The following is a 22,660-nucleotide window of genomic DNA, read 5'->3' as shown; positions in this document are numbered from 1 at the left end:
AAACTTTTGTGATCTGTAGTCTTTTATTATACCAGAATTGTCCATTCCTTTGCTTTCCTGGTTGGCCTTCCACGTTCTTCCCTCATCTAATTCTCTCCTAGCTGAGTTCTCACTTGTACAAGTCCCATTCACTATTTAATATACCAAAGGTTTTTAGTAACTTGCCCCAAATATCCTTTAGTCACTTTTCATTTATTTGGCAACCCCAGTAAAGTGCCTTGGGATGCATTATTATCTAAAAGGTACAAAGTAAATGAAAATGATGATTACTCAGTCGACTAATCTTCATTAAAAATGAATTACATGCATTTTTCAGGCACTGCAGGGAACTCTGCTTTGCAAGCAATCTATTCGTCCTTTTGTTAGCATTTTGTTTCTGTAATGTCATGCAGCAAGTGGAATGTGATGAAAAATGGACAGGTCACTGAGGTCAGAAAAACTGCTGGTATACTTTATCTTATATGGATGGATCAATTTTAAATGCAAAAGGCTGACTATTCTAAAAATGATAATGTATTATTGTTGAAAGCACAACTAGAAATGTAAGCATTTTGCAGACAGTCCTTTAGATGGCAGTCATGGTTTTCCAATGCATTCAGTGAACTCCTCTTAACCTACTCTCCTCCAGGAAATTCACTTCGGCTTTATCATCATCTATTGCAAAATTCCCATGACATTGAATACATCCGATGGCCCCTATGTCTATTTCTGCTTACATAAAGAATAACCTATGAACTTTATTCATAACACAGTTACTTACAGCAGGACTATACAGTTGTATTAATAAGTTTTATTTCTTTGTTGAATATTGTACAGAAAAAATGAGTTTCCACACCATGCTAATGAGGTCAGTTGCCAATGATAAAAATTTGTGAAACTGAACAGATGTTTATTAAATGTTTTTTATTTACCAATCTCAGATTCTCAACTAATAGTCTGTGGCTCCTTGATTATTCAAGTGATGCCCAATGTAAGCAATAGGAAAGGGTGAGCAAGCTGGGGCTTTTCTCTTTGGAGAAAAGGAAGATAAGTGGGGACTTGATAGAAATGAGGTGCATGGATAGAGTAGATAGCCAGTGCCAGCTTCCCAGGGTGGCAATGTCCGACAACAGAGAACATCCATTCAAGTGACTTGGAGGAAATCTTAGGGGAGATATCAGAGGAAGGCTTTTTAAAAAAAAATAGACTGGTAGGTGCCTGGAATGCACTGCTGGGGTTATGGTAGAGGCTGACACAATAGGAACATTTAAAGACTGTTGGGCAAGCATGTATATGTATGGAAAATAGAGGGCAATGGGTTTTGTAGGAGGGAAGGATTAGATTGATTGTGAAGTAATTTTACAAGGTTTGGTACTACACTGTAGGCTGAAGGGCCTGTAATGTGCGGAAATGTTCTGTGTTGAGGAAAAGTGTTTCATCATCCATTGTGGCACGTTATAGCTTCTTTTCTCAACAGAACTTCAGGTAACCCACTTTGTTTTAGAAGTGCCGCACGTCATCTATGTACAATTTGCAGAATTTATGTTTCACAGTTTTTTTTACATGTTCATTTGTTTTTTCCCTCCCCCCTCACCCCCCCCCCCCCCCCAACTGCCTTCATGGATCTATCAACCAGATGGCTTCATCTACAGCTTATCACCATAGTAACTCTGGCTTCACCCCATCAGAAATCCCTCCCTCACTTCCTTCAAACTAAACATAAAATAACTTGAAACTAACGTTTTTTTTCTTTTCCCTATCCTCCCAGAGAGGCTTTGTCAGTTGTAAGTTCTGCGAACAGCATATCTTCAGGATGTGGTTGACTCAGAGGTGTTGCAAGCAGATTCACTGTCTCACAACTCCAGCAATCCAAGTTCAATCCTGTTAGGAGGATGTACATCTACATCTGGAGTTTGCACTTTGTGATCCTGTAAATTTCTTCTGGATGCTGGGTCTTTCTTCCACATCCCAAAGAGGTATAGGCTGATAGGTTAATCGCTGCAGTAAATTGCATAGGGGAAAGATAGAATTTGGGAGTACTCGATGAGAATGAGGTTAGAAGAAAATTGATTAATGTTGGGTTAGCATTAAAGCAGAGGTTTCCATCCTTTTCTATGCCATGGACCCCTACTATTAACTGAGGGGTCTGCGGATCCCAGGTTGGGAACCCCAGAATAAAAGGGTGATTGACGATCAGCATGGGCTCAGTGGGCTGAAGGGCCTACTTCTGTCCTGTATCTCTCCATGACTGTTTGGCCTCATAATTGTGATCCACAAAACTGTGGTTTTGAGATGGATGGCACGCTCAAAGTTGCTCCAAGTCAGTCCAGGTACAAACAACCCAAGGCCTTTTGACTTCTCAGTTACCAGAGGAGCCACTTGGCAGTAGCTGAGACACTCTGGTTAAAATTGCTGATTTGCTTTAAATTAAATTAAATTTTGAATTGAATGATCTTTATTGCCATTATACATAGGTACAATGAAACTCTGTTTGGCTTCCTCTCAGGCAATCAAACAAATGCCCACTCCTCAGTAACACTGTTGCTCACAAAATAGCCAAACCACAAATTAACTTTAAAAATAGTTTTAATAAATTCTTTAAGCCGACTTGCTTCAGTTCCCCCATTCACTATTAAATAACTTCTTTTAATTTATCAGTCTGATCATTCCTTACCTCAGCAGCAAAACTGTAGTGTTGTAGTTCTGCATGCACAGAAAACTGAATTGAGCACATACTAAAAAAATCTGCACAGGGTCCCTGTAAGTTGAGAAGGAGGAGTTTTACCTCATCTAAGTTGAATTCCATCAAATGGCTAAACAGCACATGCACTCGCAGGTACAATTCTGTATTGCATCATTAATTCAGATACTATATCGGGAAACACAAGTTTCTTATCACATAAAGTAATACACTAAAGGTATGTTTTCTATCCAAATCAGGGAGAGATATTTCCTTACCCAGAGATGATTCAGATGCAGATGAAGATCGATTAACACTAAATGCCATGTCAGAGTCACTGTCATAGTGGGAACCACTTGGAGAACCTGAAGGGGATACATCTACAGGGGTGGACTGGGATGTACCTGTAGAGGGAATGTTAAAGTACAATAGTTCAACTGAGTATAGTTCCATTGTATTGCACATTTTTTGCTATTATTCTCAACATGAGCATTACAAATTCTATTCCAAATATGTATTATGCACACAAGATGCTGGAGGAACTCAGCAGACCAGGCAGCATCTATGGAAAAGAGTACAGTTGACATTTCAGGTCGAGACCCTTCATCAAGACAGACTCTTTCCATAGATGCTGCCTGGCCTGCTGAGTTGCTGCAGCATTTTGTGTGTGTTGCTTGGATTTCCAGCATCTGCAGATATTTTCTTGTTTGTGCATTATACATGTACAGCTTTTAAACAAAAAAATCTACTGTATATTGAACCTTGACCAATTCAAACTGTATTTAATGTTCGTTACTAACACTGACTGGGGCTACAGTAAAAAATAAATCATTGTTCTCATCCTGCGTAAGAAGTCCATTTGGCAAAAAGTGTAATGCCTGATAGCGTCACGGAGCCTCATGGGACCAGCTCCTAACACCCTGTCATGCTGCATCTTGGGGCCCAAGCACAGAATCACACAGAGCTAAACAAAACTAGGAATTTTATTAACAAAAGAGACAGAACAGTAGACCTTCCAAGTCCTTGGATGACCGGAATAACTCAGTCAGAATTTCACGAGGCAAGGATCAGGACCCGAGGTACTGCCTCTTTAACTCCAGAGCACAAAGGAATCAGGGCCCAGCTAATTAAAACCTCAGACTCTCCATAAGCTTACCATTCTAATGGAGACCAATGTCCAAGATACTTAATTGGACATCTGCAAAGTCTCAAGGAGAATTAACTGGAAGTATACTTAAATGTAAACTAGAAAACGCAGAGAATACAAAAAAAGTCAAAAGATTCAGAGCCTCCAGAATACAGTACTCTCTCAAAGACCCGACATTGTGACAGAACCCCCCCCCACAGCTACACCTGACTGCTCAGAACGATCCGGAGATAAACGATGGAATTCTGAAATAACAGGATCCAAAACATCCCTGGAAGGAACCCAACACCATTCCTCCGGTCCACATCCCTCCCTGTCTACCAAGTATTGTAGTTGTCCCCATAGTTTCCGAGAATTAAGCAGTTTACGAACTGTGTAGACCGGTGGAAGGGGGCTGCCGAGGATGCATTGGAATCGGGGCTAAGGAGCTCCAAAATAAAGGTTTCCATTTGGATACATGAAAGGTGGGACGGATTCTCACAGAACAGGGAAGTTGTAATTTGTATGTTATCAGGTTAATCTTTCTACTGACTTTAAAGGGAACAATAAAGCGAGGGTCTAGTTTCCGCGGAAGATGTTTGATCGAAAGGCAGATACGCTGACCAATTTCGAAAGCGATACCCAGCCGCCTCTTTCTGTTGGCCGTGGCCTCTTGCCAGGCCTAACTCTTCCAGGGAGCTTTTGGCCTTGCGCCACCTTTGTTTGCACCTCTGACGCAGTGCTCAGCTGAGGGGACGCCAGCATTTGTCTCCTGCTCAGGGAACGGAGGGAGCTGAAACCCAATTGTTGTATTTATTGAGTGCGAACTCTGCCCATTTAAAATGTCACTCCGTGAGGATAGATTATCCGACATTAGGAACCGAAGTTTCAGAATCAGGTTTATTATCAGAGACATCTGAGTGAAATTTGTTAACTTAGCAGCAGCAGTCCAATGCATTACATAAAATAGAAGAGAAGTAATAATAATAAATAAATAAATCTTATTCCATATACTGTATACAGTATACGTATATTGAATAGATTAAAAATCATGCAAAAACAGAAACACTATATATTTAAAAAAAAGTGAGGTAGTGTCCCAGGGTTCAGTGTCCATTTAGGAATCAGATAGGAACCTCGAGGAAAAACAAGATGTAGCCCCAATCAAACGCTTGCCGGAATTTGGAGGTGAATTGAGGACCCGCGTCCGAAACAATATCATGGGAATCCCATGTATAGGGGAAACCTGGTGCATGAGTAGTTCCGGGGTCTCTCGGGCTGCTGGTAGCTTGGTTAGAGGAACGAATCGGCAAGCCTTGGAAAACCTATCGACCACTACAAAGAGGTAAAGGAATGTAATCGGGACAGATTGGTAACAGAGCCTGGAGAAAGGCGAGTCCAGGGGTGTGACCATGGGTAGAGGTCAAAGGCGACCTTGAGGAGAGGAATTAGGATCTTTGCAACGGGTACAGATGTCACAAATGTGCACGAACGACTTAACGTCCTTATATTTCAATTGAATGAATTCTGGAGTCCGCGACATATTGGGTGAACTGTTACGTTAGAAGTGCGACCCCATTTAAGAACCTCAGATCGCAACTCAGGCGGGGCACATAATCGACCGGGGGACCAGTTCTGGAATGTGGCTATTCCCTTGCAGGGCTTGCCTGACTTGGGAGTTCAGTTTTTTTCGCGTCCTGAATACACCCCGAGATGTTATGGTCCGTCAGACGGTGAATGGTTGCTTAGTCCCCCTCATGCTAATACCGCCACTCAACTAGCGCCAACTTCACCGCCAAGAGTACAATATTCCCGATATAATTCACCTCAGCTGGGATGCAGTTTCAGGTCAGCCGTAGATTTCTGAGATAAAACGGCACCCACTCCAATATCAGGAGGCTTCTACCTCAACAATGAACGCAGGATTGGGAGAGTAACAACATGGTTCCTGGGCTCATTAATAGCTATCTCAGCCTCCGGGTCCAAAGGAAAAAAATAGGATGTCTTATTTAATTAAAAAAAAATTGGTCAGATTAGTAAGAGGAGCGTCTATTGACCTAAAGTTTCTAACGAACCTCCTGTAAAAATTTGCGAACCCCAAAACCGTTGAACAGAAGTAGGTGGAAGCTGGGGTGGCACTGCATGCACCACCCCCTCCAAGAGTCCACGAGAATATTACCTGGGAGATGACAAATCCCAAAGAGAATCTGGGGACGTGTAACTCACTCCTCCAATTTCACCTACAGACGATTCTTTAACAGGCACTGAAGAGCCTGCTTTACACTTGCTACATGCTTCTCACACAGGAGTTCGAACAAAAATCAAAATGTTTTCGAGGTACACAAACAGGAACTTGTAAAGCATTTCCCTCAGAATGTCATTAATAAATGTCTGTAAGACAGCTGGAGCATTGACCAGCCCAAAGGGCATAACCAAGCATTGATAATGACCAGTCGGGGTATTAAAAGCTGTCTTCCACTCGTCCCCTTCACGCATCTGAATTAAATTATAAGCATTCCTCAGGTCCCTTTTTTTATGAAAACAGTTGCCCCTTGCAACATTTCAGACCCACTGTAAATTAGGGGCCAGGGGTAGCGATTTTTAATTGTTATTTTATTTATGCCCCTATAGTCTATGCAATGCCTCAGACTCCCACTTTTTTTTAGGTAAAAAGAATCCTGCTGCCGTCGGAGGAGTGGAGGGACTGATAAACCCTGAGGCAAGTGTCCTTGGAATAAACTCGTCCGTGGCCAACCTTTCGTGTCCTGATCAGGGAAAGTCTTTCTCGTGGTGGATAGCCCCCGGTAATGACTCCATGGCACAATGGGCGGTGCTGTGCTTGCCACCTATTTACTAAAAACCTCCCGGAGGTCGGAATACTTGGGGGTGGGGGCAATTTTTGAGATCAAGGGTCGCAAACTCGGGAATGTCAGAGGCTCGGGAAGCTTATGGGCATGCCGATCTTCAGACAGCTGGAAGCCCAGCTCCCGATACTGCCAATAGACCAGCCTATAACGGGGCCATGTCACGGATACCCGACGATGAGAGAGCTCCTGGGAGAATAGACACGGCGAAATCTGAGCATTTCAGAATGGTTTCTCCGGAAGCGCGGGGATTCTGAAACATGGCTCGAGAGGTCTCCAATCAAGAGCGGTGACTGTCAGGAGATGATCTTACAGAGATTTGGGACTCCCATCTATAGGGCCAGCCCCAGTTCTAAACAAAACTGTGGAGCGGGAGTCTGTAAATTACCGAAGGGCCAGTTCCTTGTCGCCCCAGGTCAATAAAGAGGGCATAGAATTAGGACATGTCTTCGGGGCCGTCACAGACCTCCTTCTGTGGACGGCTCTTGGAGTTTCCCAACCTCTCCGGATAAGTAGGTCGAAAATGCCCTGTTTACCCGTAATAAAGGCACCGTCTCTCTCTCATTCTCCTTCCCCGCTCAGCGGGGGGTGAGGCAAGACCTGCCTGCCCAGCTGCTCAGTTGCGGGTGGGGGCGTTTGAGGTGAGGTACTTGGACGAGTAGAAAATGCGGGTGAAGAACGGGAATAGAAGGAACCAAATCCAGGGAGCTCACCGCGACGTTCAGCCATCCGATTATTGAGTCGAATAGCGAAGTCAGTGAGGTCCTGAACTGGTTTGTCCTGGAGCTTTTCATTCAGACCTCTGTAGAATATGGCAACCAGGGCTTTTCCATTCCACCTACTCTCCAGTGCCAGTGTTCTGAAACCGATTCGGCTACACTCCGTGACCCCTGTTGCATACGCCGAAGTCTGCCAGCCGCCTGTTGCCCCCCGACGGGGTGACGGAAGACCCTTCTCATGGCCCTCACGTACGCGCCAGAACATTCATGAGCATCTCTCTCCCACAGCGCCTTACCTGACTGGAGGGAGATCACGTATGCCACCTTGTTTCGTTCAGTGAGAAAACTGAAAGGCAGCAGCTCGAAGATCAGAGAGCACAGTGTTAGGAGCCGATGGCAAGACTCGGGATTGGGCAGCCTGGGCGCCCTTTCGACGTCGTCTGACCCAGTCGGACTGTCTGGCTGCGTGGGTCTGAAGCATGCGCCCAGCTCTAGCAGCGTTTCTTTGTGCCGACCGTCTACCGCACCTTGCTGTGCCAAAGCTGACCAAATTTCGAACCCTGCTGGATCCAAGCAGTGCTCGGCAGTGCTGTCCCACTGCATCTTCGGACCAAAGCGCAGGATCACACAGAGACTCGGAAGGGTTAATCAAAAGGGATGAAACAGTGGAACTTACAAGGTCTTGGATGACTCGGAATAAGTAGACCAGAACATCATTAGGCAAAGATCAAGACTACCGGGTCTCGAGGAGTTAGCACTGCCACTCCGGGGCATGAAGAAATCGGTGTTCAGCTAATTAAATTCCCAGATTCTTAAGTAACCATTCTGATAAGAAACAAAAGTCCAAGGATAATTAATTGGATGCCTGCAGAGTCTTGAGAATTAATTGGAAGTATCCAAGGACAATTGCAACTTAAATGTAAACTAGAGAAAACCTAACTATAACACAAAACAAATTCAAAGCACAACAATACATTATAATTAATAAAACGCAGAGAATAAAAACAACAGCAAAAAACTCAGAGCCCTCAGAATGATGAGAGAGATTCTGACACATTTGCTCTGTATCAGCTTTGTCCAAGGGTTCCCAACCCGGGGCCCATTAATGGTAGGGGTCTTTGACATAAAAAAAGGTTGAGATTCGCTGGCTTAGTCTGTGTTTATCATTTGTTGTTAAATTGAACTGATTTGTGGCAGAACTAAATAATAAAATGTATGTTATTATGTTCATCGTGTTTGTAACGAATGTATTAGCACCAAGCCTTTATCAGCAATTCCAGACACTTCAGTTATACAAACAACTTTAAATATCTTTTTCCAACTAAACAACTTTTCAGTCACGGCAGTGAAGTACACCTGGGCAAAAGATCCTGCTATAGAAGCAAGTCAGTTGTTTGTTTCTGGTCAGACCTTGCCATGCTACTTCAAGTTAGTATTTTACCTATATTTGCATGATTTGATATGTATTGGCCTAGATGTCCTCTATTCCTGATCAGAACTTGGTGTTTCCTTATAAAAGGGATCAACAGCAAATTTAAGACATTCACAAGGGACACAGATGATAACATGCCAACACAACTTAGGTCACTGGAAAGACATCTTCACAGATATAACAACCTGTACAGTGCCTTGAATAAGTATTCAGCCCCCCACAACTATTTTCACATTTTACTGTCTCATTTTTAAAATTTAGAATACACTGAAGTAGATTTTTTGAGAAAACATTCTGCATTATGTCAAATCAAAACAAAATTCTAAAACCTGTCAACAATTTACTAAAAATTAAAAACCAAAATTGTGAGGCTGAAAAAGTCTCCATCTCCTTTATAATTACTACACCAATTTTCCTGAGGTACAATACTGTACATTACCTTACCAACTCATCAAATTTGGTTATGTAGATAATTGGAAGATCATCTGTTTTCAATGAATTCATTAGAATAAATATGCCCTCTTCCTGTCAGGTCCAACAGTGTGGTACATTTTCAACAGGCCAAACCAAAATGAAGAGAAAGGAGCATTCAAGACAAGCCATGGAAATTATAATGGAGAAGCACAAATCTGGGAAAGGGTACAAGACTATCTCAAAGGGACTGAACTTAACTTGCAGCTCAGTGCAGTCCATCATGACACCACAGCCACACTGCCTAGGTCAGGCTGCCTGCTAAACTTAGTCATCAGGGAAGAATGGCACTTGTAAGAGAGGCTACTGTGATGCCAATAGTCACTCTGAGTGAGTGCAGAAGTCAGTGGCATCAACTAGAGATGAAGTTTATGGCTCCATAATCTCCAAGGCCTTGCACAAAAAGGAAGAGTGGCTAGGAAGAAGCCCTGGCTGAAATAAAAGCTTATCCTTGCCCATCAAGAGTTTGAAAAGCATCATCTACAAGATACTGTAAAACTGTGGTCAGGTTTTTGGAACTTTCTGGCCTCAACATGATGCTGTATGTGTGGTGTAAATTTAATACTGCGTACCAGCCAGGTAACACCATCCATACTGTAAAGGTGGAGGTAGCATCATACCATGGGGACTGGAAATCTGGTCAGAATTGATGTGAAGATAAATGTTGCTAAATACAGAGAGATCCTGGATTTAAAAAAAACTGCTAGCCTCAGCCAGTAAGCTTAAATTGGGGAGGAATTTCATCTTTCAGCAGGACAACGACCCAAAGCACACTGCCAGAGTAACCATGGAGTGGCATCAAATGAAGATAATTGATGTCCTTGGGACACCCAGTCAGAATCCAGATCTTAACCCAATCAACCATCTCTAACAAGACCTCAAGATTGCTTTCATCCACTGCTCCCCAGTTAACCTGACACAGCTTGAGCAATTTTGCAAGGAATGGCCAAATCTTGCTTCATCACACTGTGCAAAGCTAATAGAGATTTAACTAAAAACATACTGGCTGTAATAGCCGTGGAAGGTGGTGCAACTAAGTACTGAGCTAGTGCAGAAATTGCAGGAGCCCTAGCAGAGATTTTTAAAACATCCTTAGCCATAGATGAGGTGCTAGAGGACTGGAATATTGTTAATATTATTCTGTCATTTAAGAAAGGCTCTAAAAATAAGCTAGGAAATTGTAGGACAGCAGTAGTAGCAAAGTTATTAGAAGGTATTCTAAGGGATTGGATATATGTATTTGGATAGACAGGGACTGATGTGGGATAGTCAACATGACCTTGTGCGTGGTAAGTTGTGTCTAGCCAGTCTTATAGAGTGCTTCAAGGAAGTTACTAGGAATGTTGACAAAGGCAAGGCAGTGGATATTGCCTACAAGGACTTTAGCAAGGCCCTGGACAAGGTCCTGCATGAGAAGTTAGTCATGAAGGTTCAGTTGCTTGGCATTCAACATAAGGTAGTAAATTGACTTTGGCTTCACGGAAGAAGCCAGACAGTGGTTGTAGATTGTTTCCTCTCTGAATGGAGGCCTGTGATTAGTGGTCTGCCGCAGGGATCGGTGCTGGGTCCATTACTGTTTGTCGTCTATATCAATGATCTGGATGATAATCTGGTAAACTGGATAAGCAAATTGGTGGATGACACTATGACTGGGAGTGTAGTAAATTGCGAGGAAGACTATCAAAGCTTGCAGTAGGATCTGGACCAGTTGCAGAAAATGGGCTGATAAATGACAGATGAAATTTGATATTGGCAAGTGTGAAGTGTTGCACTTTGGGAGGATCTAACAAGGTAGGTCTTACAAGTGAGAGGCAGGGCACTGAGGAATGTGATAGAACAGAGGGATCCAGGAATAGAGGTCCATAATTTCTTGAAATTGTCATCACAAGTAGATAGGGTTATAAAGAATGCTTTTGGTACTTTGGCCTTCATAAATCAATATATTGAGTACAGGAGTTGGGATGCTATGTAAAAATTGTATAAAACATTGGTGAAGCCTAATTTGGAATATTGTGTACAGTTTTGGTCACCTACTTACAGGAGAAAGATGTAAATTGAAAAAGTGCAGAGAAAATTTACAAGGATGTTGTTAGGACTTGAGGACCTGAGTTATAGGGAAAGATTGAACAGGTTCGGACTTAATTCCCTAGAATATAGAATATTGAGGAGAGATTTGATAGAGGTATGCAAAATTATAAGGGGGTAATTAGGATAAATGTAAACATGATTTTTCCACTGAGGTTGGGTGAGACTAGAACTAGAGGTCACAGGTTAAGGGTGAAAGGTGAAATGTTTAAGAGGAACATGAGGGGTAAGAGTGTGGAATGAGCTGCCAGTGCAGATAGTGGACATGGAGTTGATTTCAATATTTAAGGATAGGTACATGGATGAGAGGGGTAAGGAGGGCTGTGGTCCGGGTGCAGTTCGATGGGAGGGGGCATTTTAATGGTTCAGCTCAGACTAGATGGGCCAAAGGGCCTGCTTCTCTGCTGTAGTGTTCTATGACTCTGTGACATTTCTAGTATGCAGGCCCTAGTATTCATTCATAAACTAACAACTACTGATATTTACAAAAACACACAATGAACATCTTGGACTGAGTTTTGAACTAAAATAATTAAATGCAGGATAAAATGCATTTCATAGTCAAGATTTAAATTTCTGACATTCATTTCTTTGTGCCATGTGTAAATGAGGCTCATATTTTAAATGCTACTAAATATTATGAAAGTGGTATGCGTGATCATGTAACAGATTTGGCATTTAGTAGCAAAATGACTTGAATGACTTGCAATGTCTAATAAAAAAATCAGCTCTACTCAGAATCAACATAATTTATGGTAATAAATTCAAGCAAATTGCATTGATTTTCTAATGGGTTTAATTTATCATTCTAGTTGCTTTACTTTAGATGACCCAAGTCATTTAATGTCTAAAAAATTATGAAAAAGTTAACTTATTTTTCCTGGAATTGTTCACTTTCGTTCATTGCCACAGCTGTTATTTGGAATGTCAGGAAAATAAAATAAAACTGTCCATGAAAATCCACTGAGGGCTAGAAAGAGAAAGCTTCAAGATGATTTAACTAGTGATGTCAAGAATATGAAGGGTAATCTTAGAATTGACATTGTTTAATTGCTTACTAAGGCTAATGCTACATCAAAAATATACAACCAAAATAGAAGAAATTTTGTACAAAACATACTTGTTAAATATGTTTTAAGGATGGCCACAGAAGAAAAAACATAAATGACTTCAAAGAGGCAAATGAGTACTTTTCAGTTAGATAGGAAACAAAACTGGGAGGTTCAGTGGTTTTGAGACTAACTATGATCCATTTGGATTGAATGTTTTTTTCTTGTTCTTGAGATCTTTTGGGTGAAGCAGGAAGTTTAAATGGAAAGTGAAAAAGGAATGTGAAACAAAAACAGCAATGATCTTAAAGCAGAATAACAATAAGAATAACACCAAGGGAATAAACATGGTAGGAACACATTCTTATTGAGCAGTACACTGGCTCAGCTGGTACAGCTGCAGTCTTTCAGTTCCAATGCCCGGGTTTAAACCTGACCTCCAGTGCCATCTCTGTGGAGTTTGTTCTTACCATGACTGTCTGAGTTTCCTTTGGGTGCTGTGGTTTCTTTGCACATGGTAAAAACATGCAAGCTGGTAAGCCAACACCCCCTCCCCGCACTGAAACACAGCCCAAATTACAAAGTGCTTAGAGAAACAATGCAAATTTTCTGTGGATCTTTCTGGGTCAGAAGTGGTCCTGAAGACCACATCACCTTAGACTACAGTTGACCTCCTTTTGCTGCATTTGTATAATCTAGCAATGTCTTCTCCAGCTCTAATTGTTTTCAATGGCTCATTTTGTAGAGTCTAGTTTCCTCGGGCTGCTAATATCCACTGGACCTGACATTTCTTATCAAACTTTGGATGCAAAAGGCTTTAGCCTCATTTCATTGAAGCCCGGGTGTTACAAAGGGCTGGTACTGTGCTGAGGTCTCCACAGAGATTTCCCCTCGTCCCTGCATCCTAGTCTGCTCTGAGCAGCTGTCATTAAAATCAGAAGAACAGATTTCTTGTAATTGTGGCAATTAGTTTTTTAATTTTGAGAGAGTTTATTAATAGAAACAGCCATAGGTAGTATCTGCTGAATGGCAACAGTGGACACAAATCTAAAATAATTATAAATGGAACCGAATGGAAAGTTTGTCAAAAAAACTTGGTACTGAGCATCATTAAAATAACTATTATAATCTATGCTGCAGCCAAATCCTTCCATATCTTTAAATGCAAGCCGATTAAAGATGATTTGAAATAGGATCAAGCCAGGTGATTCATGGCAGAAATGAGCCAGTACATGCTCAACTAGACAAATAGGCTGTCATAATAGTCAATGATTAGACCTCTGTGATTCAGAGATCCTAGCATTTCAATAGTATGTTGACTCTATGGCCCAGACATAGTGAGTTCTGCAGTTGAATTTCTTCAAATGTATGATGGTGAAAGTCACAACCAATTCAAAAGAACAAATTTATATATGCCAATAACATTCAAAGATATTTAAATAACTTTGATGTACAGTTTTATATGTTCCCAGATAAAAATGTATATTTTTACATAAGAATATCTGTATGAAATCTAATAAGAAATTGTGAAAATCAATTAATGATGGTAACTCTTGATATGGATTAACAATTTACATAGTTTGTTCTAATACCTCTTTGGAGAGAAAATTTCCTTATACACTGTGCACATGATCATTTTCTTGTTTGGGAGCCATGCAAGTGAACCACTATAATGGATAATTTAACAGCTAATAGTGAACAGCAGGAATCCTAGCCATGTTTCCTCAACTATCCCTAAGGTTCTTCTGGCTTACATAGTTCAAAATAACATGCAGCTAATTTTACTGAGGAGACATACAAAGGAACTTTAAAAAAAAAATTAAATATTGTAAATACTTCAATATATTTTCTGTTACCTTCTCAGCATATGTAGCACAAAGCAAGTTATATGTGTGCTTACCCAATATCCTCAGCTGGTTGACAACTCCGTGTAAGCTGAAAAACACCCACAGTGACTGTGTGGTGTCGACATAGACCAGCATCCCTATGTTTATTCCATTTACACGATGATGGAGCTCTCCATTTGGCAGAATGGTGAAACTGAAAATATCACCACTGTTGGGCACTGAGAAACCTCTGCAAACTACCCAATATTCCTTACGATCAAGTAGGAAGTCTGGATCCGCTGGGAGCTCATTTGTTCGCAGAGTGCTGGGGTCACATGATGTCACACCAAAGAGAAGAGCGCCATAATATGGTAATCCTAACTGTCCCACCTCTACATACAGGGTTTCACCAGTATGCAAAGGGCGATCAGAGAACACCAGGGTCCTAGTGCTCTCCTTCCAGTTTGTGCACACTCCCATCCTATCCTGAGAAAGGGTGACATCAGGCCCTCGTATGTAGTGAAAGTGAAGGTCAGTGTCAAGAAAAGATGGCAGACCTCGTGAACGAAGCCGTCTGTTGGTACAACATGGTAAATTGTGATTGTCTGGTGCAAGGCTTGGAACTTCACCTAGATTTAGGTTTGTAATTTTTGCCACCACAACACTGTTCTCCAGTTCATTATTATTGAAGTTAGCATTGTCATGACTAGTCTGAGGAAGGCAACTGTTTAGCCGGGCTGTATTGAGTCGTGCTGAAGTGATGGTTTCTGCAAACATACTCTCTGCAACAGGAACAAAGAAATTAGTATCGGTATTATATCTTTAAGCAGAAAAACAGTACATCATAATTCCATGGACAAAAGCAATACACAGCGATGTTCATGAGATGAATTTGCCAAAGCTCCATTTGCTGTAATCAAAACAGCTATATATTTTTACACTGACAATTTGCTCAAATATATTTCATTCAGGCTGCTTTGTTTTCATCTTCCCTTTTCCTCAGAACTAAATGTTTGTTAATAACTATTACAACTATTTTCAGCTCAGATTCACTATACATATTAGGCTGTAAATGGTCTAAGTCCCTGTTTTAATGTTACATTACCAAGTCAAGACTTACGTTTGATTTAAAACCACTGAATCTGACAAGAAAGAAATGGGGTTTCAACAAATAAGTCAGAACCGGTGTGCACAAAAATCTTGTGTTGTTCAATTTTTTACCCAGTGACAACAACATATGCACACTGAATTTTACAGTGGTATTCATTTTAACAGCTAGCAAAACACTGTCAATAAGAACTTTGATCTCCTCTGGGTTTGATCATTTTTTGCTCTCGTTCATCTGCACTCTCACAAAACATACGTAGCAGGCTTGTAGTGGGTAATGAAGGAATTTCTTGCCAGAGTTTTTTCACACAGTCCATATGTGATTTGCTTGCTGAATGATACTTTAAAAAATCAAGTTTCAAAATATCACTCCACTTCTTCCCACTTGCAAATTCTCCTGAATCTTTTGCATTGTGACAATACACATAGGTAACACCAGTTTTGTATTGTACATGAATATTTCTTGTAGCTGCATGTTTCTGCCCTTGGGAGCTTTTGGTGTAGCAGTTTTGACTGTTTTATTAAGCCATTCCACTTTAAATGAAATAGCAGTTCTTTTGCACTTTACACCTTTTGCTTCTTTGGAATTTAACATAGTGAATCAATAATTTTTTTCAAGAAAAACAGTAGAAATAAGCCAGTTCTAAAATCTGCAGACAAGTCATCGGAAACTCCACATGGTCAACACAGTCTGCACCAGAAACCAGAAAAAGAAATGCGACTGTGTACAATAATGAACTGGAATGGGATGATACCTAACATGCCAACGAGGGAGAGGGTGACAACCTTTTTGTGCGCAGTTTAAATTCCTTTGTGTGCTAGTAGCAAAAGATGTGTGTGTGTGTGTGTGTGTGTGTGTGTGTGTGTGTGCACAAATGCACACCTTAGAAGGAATATTATGAAGGTATTACTGGTATATTTGAATGCACTCATATTCAAAGTAAGTTAGATGAACTTACAGTGCAGTTAGAATTTGGCAGGTATGACATTGTGGGCATCACAAAGTCATGGGTGAAAACAGATCACAACTGGGGGCTAAACATCAAAGGATGCACATCCTATGGAAAGAGACAGGTGGGCAGAGGAGGTGCTTGGCTTTATTGGTAAAAGTTGAAATCAAGTCCTTAGAAAGAAGTGACAAGGGATCAGAAGTTTTAGAATCCTTGTGAGTAAAGTTATGAGACAAGGATAAAAGGGACCCTGATGAGAGTTCTATGCAGTCTTCCAAATAGTAGCCAGGATGAGGGGTACGAATTACAATAGGACATAGAAAATGCATGCAAAAAGGACAAAGTTACGACAGTAATTGAGGCTTTCAATATGCAGGTAGACTGGGCAAATCAGGTTGGTGCTGGATCCTAAGAGAAAGAATTTATGGATGCCTACAAATTGTCTTTTTAGAGTACTCCATGGTTGTGCCCACTAGGGAAAAGGCAATTCTGGGTTTGTTGTTGTACAATGAACCAGATTTGATTCGGGAGCTTAAAGTAAAGGTACCTTTGGAAGGCAGATATCATAGTAGATCATAAGACCACAAGAGAAAAGGAGTAGAATTAGGCCATTCAGCCCATCAAATCTGCTCCTCCATTCCATCATGACTGATTTATTATCACTCAACCTCATTCTTCTTCCTTCTCCCTGTAACCTTTGACACCCTGACTAATTAAGAACCTATCAACTTCTGCTTTAAATATATCCAAAGACTTGGGCTCCACAGCCATCTGTGGCAAAGAATTCCACAATTTGCTACACTCTAGCTACAGAAATTCCTCCTTGTCCCAGTTCCAAATGGACATCTCTCTATACTGAGGGTATGCCTTCTGATCCTAGACTCACTCATGATGAAATCCACTCTACAGTTTGAGAGGGAGATTCTAACATCAGATATATTGGCATCACAGTTGAGTAAAGGTAACTTCAGAGAAACGAAAGAGGAGCTGGTCTTGGTTGACTGGAAGGGGCTGATGTGAAAGAGGTAGATGAAGAGATTGTGGAGGTATTAATAGTGATTTTTCAAGAATCAATAGAGGATTGGAAAATCGCAAATGCCACTTCACTGTTTAAGAAGGGAGTGAGGGAAATGACAAGAAATTATGTGCCAGTTAGCCTGACTTTGGTGGTCGGCAGGTGTTAGAAACCATTGTAAAGGATGAGGCTTTTTGAGGATACTTGGAGGTACAAGATGAATAAGGCTGAAGTCAGCATGGTTTGCTTAAGGGGAAATCTTGGATGATAAATCTGTTGGAAGTTTTTGAAGAGATAACAGGTGAGATGGACCCAGGAGAGTTAGTGGATGTTTTTACTTGGATGCTGCACATCAGCTTGCTAAAGAAGATAGGAGACCATGGAATCACAGGAAAGACACCAGCATCACACACAAAATGCTGCAGGAACTCAGCAAGCTAGGCAGCATCTAAGGAAAAGATTAAATAGTTGACATTTTGGGCTGAGACCCTTCTTCAGATCTGGAAAGGAAGGGGAGAATTCAGAGTAAGAAAATGGGTGGAGGGGGTGAAGTAAAAAGCTGGGAAGCTGATTGGTGAAAGAGATACAGCTCTGGAGGAGGAGAAATCTGATAGGAGAGGATAGAAGACTATGGAAGAAACAGAAGGGGGAGGAGCACCAGAGGGAGGTGATGGGCAGTAAGCAGATGAGGTGAGAGAGGGAAACAGGAATGGAGAATGGTGAAAGTAACAGCACGAATGGGTAACTGGCAGAAAGGAAAGAGTGGAATCAAGGAGGCTTCTCTGGTTGGTTGCTGACTAGTTGTGTTCTTCAGGGGTCAGTGTTGGGTCTGCTAACTTTCATGTTATATATTAAGAAATGGATGACACAATTGATGGCTTTGTGACCAAACCTGCAGGTGATAGAAAGATTGGTGGAGGTGTAGTTTTGAGGAAGCAGGGTATATGCAGAAGGACTAGGGTAGATTAGGAGAATGGGCATAGAAGTGGCAGATGGAATACAGTGTAAGGAAGTGTATGTACTTTGGTAGAAGGAACAAAGGGATAGACTATTTTGTAAATGGGGAGCAAATTCAGAAATTAGAGGTGCAAATGAACAGGATTCCATAATGCCTTACAATGCCTTAGTTGTTAGCACTGAAGGCAAATCCAATGATAGCATTAATATAAAAACAAGGATGTAATTCTGGGCTTTATAAGGCATTGGTCTCACTACATTTGTAGTACAGGGAATAGTTTTAGGCCTCATATCTAAGAAAGCATGTGCTGACATTGGAGAGGATCCACTGGAGATTTACAAGAATGACTCCAGGAATGAAAGGGTTAACTTATGAGGAGCATTTGATGGCACTGGGCCTGTACTTGCTGGAAGTTAGAAGAATAGGGGCGACCTCACAGAAAACTATTGAATAATAAAGAGCCCTAGATGAAATGTATGTGGGGAGGATGTTTCCTACAGTGGGAGAGTTTAGGTCCAGAGGGCATGGCCTCTGCACAGCCTATGTATAACACAGAGATTAATAGGTTCTCGATTAGTAACAGTGTCAAAGGTTATGAGGAGAAGGTAGGTAAATTGGGCTGAGAGGGACAATAAATCGGCCATGACTGAATGGTGGAGCAGATTCGATGGGCGGAATGGCCTGACTCTGCTCCCTTGTCTTCTGGTTTTATGATTTTTTGTCTTGTGTGGATTCAGGAAAGAAGAGGAAAATTACATCATTTCTACCTCATGGGTCTTATTAGAGTGTGAGGAAATTCTTGGATAACAAGTTGAAAAGCAGCCAGCAATACAGATCTGCAGGTAAGTGAAAATATAAAAACTTCAGATGTTGGAAATTTAAACTAAAAACTGAAGAAGCTTGAATGCTCATCGGATCAGGCACATCAGTGAAAAAGCAAACAAGGCTAATATGTCTGAAATGGCCTTCTGAGTATTTGAAGCATTTTCTGTGCTTTTTTAAAATTTTAAAATAGGTCTGCACTTGTACATGGGATGGTTTACAAAGAAATTGCATATAAACAATTGACTTTAACAGAGTTTCCATTTGACAATTATCCAGTGTCAATACACGCCCATAAACTAATCTTTACTGCTGCAATATCAATTAAAATAATTTTGTTACGATTGGTGCTGCTCCCCGTATTATTGAGTTACTTTGAAAGTCCATCACTCAGTTAGTTAGTGAAAAGACAGTAAGAACAAAGAATGATTCTGGAGCAAGCCTGAGGAAATACTTATCAGCATAATTTGAATGCTTGTCTGCCATAAAATCATAACGCTTTTTAGAGCTCCTTTCGCAGTTATACATGGTACAATATGCAAGCTTAATAATAGCAAACATACAGAATATATTATAGCTTGCTCGTGGCTGAAATTGAAGTTTGTGGTTTCATTTGGCCTCCTTTCATTAACTCAAAGCATCTGCAAGATTAAGCTGAACAGATGAAGCTGTCTAAGTAGTATATCAACAACCTATGCCATAGGCAAGCTCTTATTCATTTAGAATACCAGACCCTCATTAGTTCATCCACAGAATTACTTGGAATTGAATGCAATATATGATTAACCCTCTTTTTGGAGGAATTAAATCCATGGGCATCAAACACAATCCTTCTGAATGGTTGTGGAAAAGATGTTTCGTAAACTGGGTGAGTATAGGGTCTGAGGGCACAGCCTCAGAAAAGAAGAACAGCCCTTTAGAACAGAGATGAGGAGGATTTCTTTAACTAAAAGGTGGGGTGGTGGGGGAACCTGTGGAATTCATCACCACAGTCAGCAGTGGAGAATAAATCATCGGGTATACTTAAATTGGAGGTTGATGGGTTCTTAATTAGTAGGAATGACAAAGGTTACAAGAAGAAGGAGGTGATTGGGGTTGAGAGGGATAATATATCAGCCAGGATGGAATGGCAGAACAGACTCGATCAGCTGAGTAATTACTCTTCCTATCTCTTACGGTCTCATCTATTACGTTTACATGAAACGTAGTTTAATTGTTCCTGGTTGCTACCAATAGTCTTCTAGAATTGATTTGTTTTCATTTTTAAAGATTAACACTTGGTTAGCATTCACTTGCTATTTATTTTTTGTTTTTCATGTATGAGAGTTAGTCATTGAGCAGAAAGCCCCTTCCTTTAAAACAGTTAAAGATACAGTTAATTATCATTCTGATTTGTCCCCAAGGAGACTTCACGCTGATGTCCGGACATGGAGATGCATTGGGAATGATGTGCTATTTTGGTTCCAGATGTTTCCTCTGCATCATGATGTTAGAAAAGGGAGGATTTTTCCTGCAACTGCCAATCTGTTCTTTCCCTTGTTTTCCACAGTCTAAGATACTCAACACCCATGTGGATTTGAAAAGTTCTTTTTTGTATTATATAAACAATCCATTCCCAACTCCATCATGACAGGTGACATTTTATTTAAGGATCAAAGAACAGTAGGTCAAAGACACAGATTTCCCATGTATCGTCAAGATAATTTAGAATTACTGGCCAGAGTATTTAAAACAAAAACTGCCAAATTGCAATCAATTTTCTCTTTTACTTTTGGAATGATCTGGAAAGATTAATTAAGTCTTTCAAAATGGTACTTGTGTTGGTACTTGTTTAATTCATCTTAACTTCTGCTTTCTCTCATGACACTGGACGGTAAATGGAATGGAATACAAAAAACACAAAGGGGTGCAGTACAAAACCCAGATTGGAGCTTCTGAATCTTAGATATCAGATCCATAGCTGGCATCACCTCCCACATTAAGAAAGCTACGGCTCCAGCAGAAAGATTACAGAGTATAGAAGCCAATGACCTCGAGTTTCTTGTCATATTTCTCAACTGGTTATAAAACCAGTAAGCTAATTAAGCACCAAAATTCTAACATAGGTAGGATGCAACATGTACCAAAGACAAAAAGCATAATGCACTGAGACAGGAAGTTCAGAGAAGAAGGTGTGATGTACATTTATACAAACACAAGAGATTCTGCCCATGCTGGAAATCTGGAGCAACACACACTAAATGACCTCATGAGTCCTGATGAAGGGTCTCAGACCAAACATTGACTGTTTATTCCCCTTGCCTGACTTAAGTGACCTACTCAGGATTTTGTGTGTATGTTAAGCAAAATTAAGGAAGGTTTATGGATGAAGTTTCACCAGCCATAGCAATCAAACTGCTCTGATGCATTGTCTTTTATGCCTTTAATAAACTGTTGCAAAATAAATAATTATTTAACTTTAAATAATGGCTTATAAACAAATGAAGAATATTTTCTGATAATGATAAAACTGTTCAATTGTTATAATCGATTGATTTAAGCTTGATTTATTAAAATATATTTATTTCTCATGATTAAAAGTAAAATCAATGATTTGTGAAATTTTTGGATAATTTGGAGGTCTTTCAATTTTAATTGAATTCAGATTCTACATTGCACTCAGAGTGGCTTCTTTGAAGAGTCAGCTGCCACCTTTTGCTTTCTGAATTTGAAGTGCCCACTTTTTCCACACTGTACACCATTTGGTTTCCAGGCATTTATGAATGCGTGCCACTGACAAGAAGGAGCAAGATTTCTGAATAAAACAGCCAACTTAAGAAAAAAGGCACTGCGACAAAGTAGAATACAATGCTGTAGTGCGATAACAGGATTTTTGGAATGATAATTTTTCCATGTTGTTCAGTAATGCTTATTTAAATCTTTTGACCATGCCGTCAGATAGCTTTCAAGCAAAACATGGCAATTTACTATTATGAAAGGACACAGTTATTTGGTAACAATATTGGATGGTAGTCTTTCCTCTTGCACCCTGTCTACCTCAACTGCAAAAGTTAATGTGTCAGATATTTGGAGTAGCTGAAAGAGAAAACATACAGACATGAAACTTGTAGCACATCCCCGTTACACATTTAAGTGGTCTCCATGTGTAAAATCCAGTCCAAACAAAGACCGAAATGCCAAATATGCAGTTCGACCTACAAATGCTGCCGAGCCCACTGAGTTCCTACAGTCTGTTCTGGATCCAAGTACCTGCAGTCTATTGTTTCTCCATACTGTATATACAATTTCTAGTCTACATTTTAATTCTAAGTCTCATTTTAAACTACGAAAACTCAGTAGAGAGTAACCTAACAGGCTGCATCGCTGCACGGTAAGTGTATTACAGTGGGCAGGAAGGTTCTACAACGGGTAGTCTAAACTGCTGAATGCAGCACCAGCACCAGCCTATTCCCCCATCAAGGACATGTATATGAAGGGTGCCCCCAAAAAAGGCCAGTAATATCGTGAAAATCCCACCGCCCTGGTCCCATTCCCATCAGGGAGGAAGCTATTAGCATCCGTATCAGGACCAGACTCA

General features: G+C 40.7%; 1 protein-coding gene across 1 annotated transcript in view; it reads right to left on the bottom strand.

Moving 5' to 3' along the window:
• Positions 1-22,660, bottom strand: part of neurl1b (neuralized E3 ubiquitin protein ligase 1B) — a 62,539-nt gene that overhangs the window by 7,265 nt on the left and 32,614 nt on the right. The window contains exons 3-4 of the mRNA XM_073067662.1: positions 14,306-15,013; positions 2,938-3,063 (exon numbers count right to left, since the gene is read on the bottom strand). Coding sequence (XP_072923763.1) covers positions 2,938-3,063; positions 14,306-15,013 — 834 coding nt within the window. The remainder of the gene's footprint in view (positions 1-2,937; positions 3,064-14,305; positions 15,014-22,660) is intronic.

Source organism: Hemitrygon akajei, chromosome 15, assembly GCF_048418815.1.
Source record: "Hemitrygon akajei chromosome 15, sHemAka1.3, whole genome shotgun sequence".
NCBI lineage: Eukaryota > Metazoa > Chordata > Chondrichthyes > Myliobatiformes > Dasyatidae > Hemitrygon > Hemitrygon akajei.
Note: the sequence above shows the minus strand (reverse complement) of the source record. Positions and strands in the feature narration are given on the sequence as shown.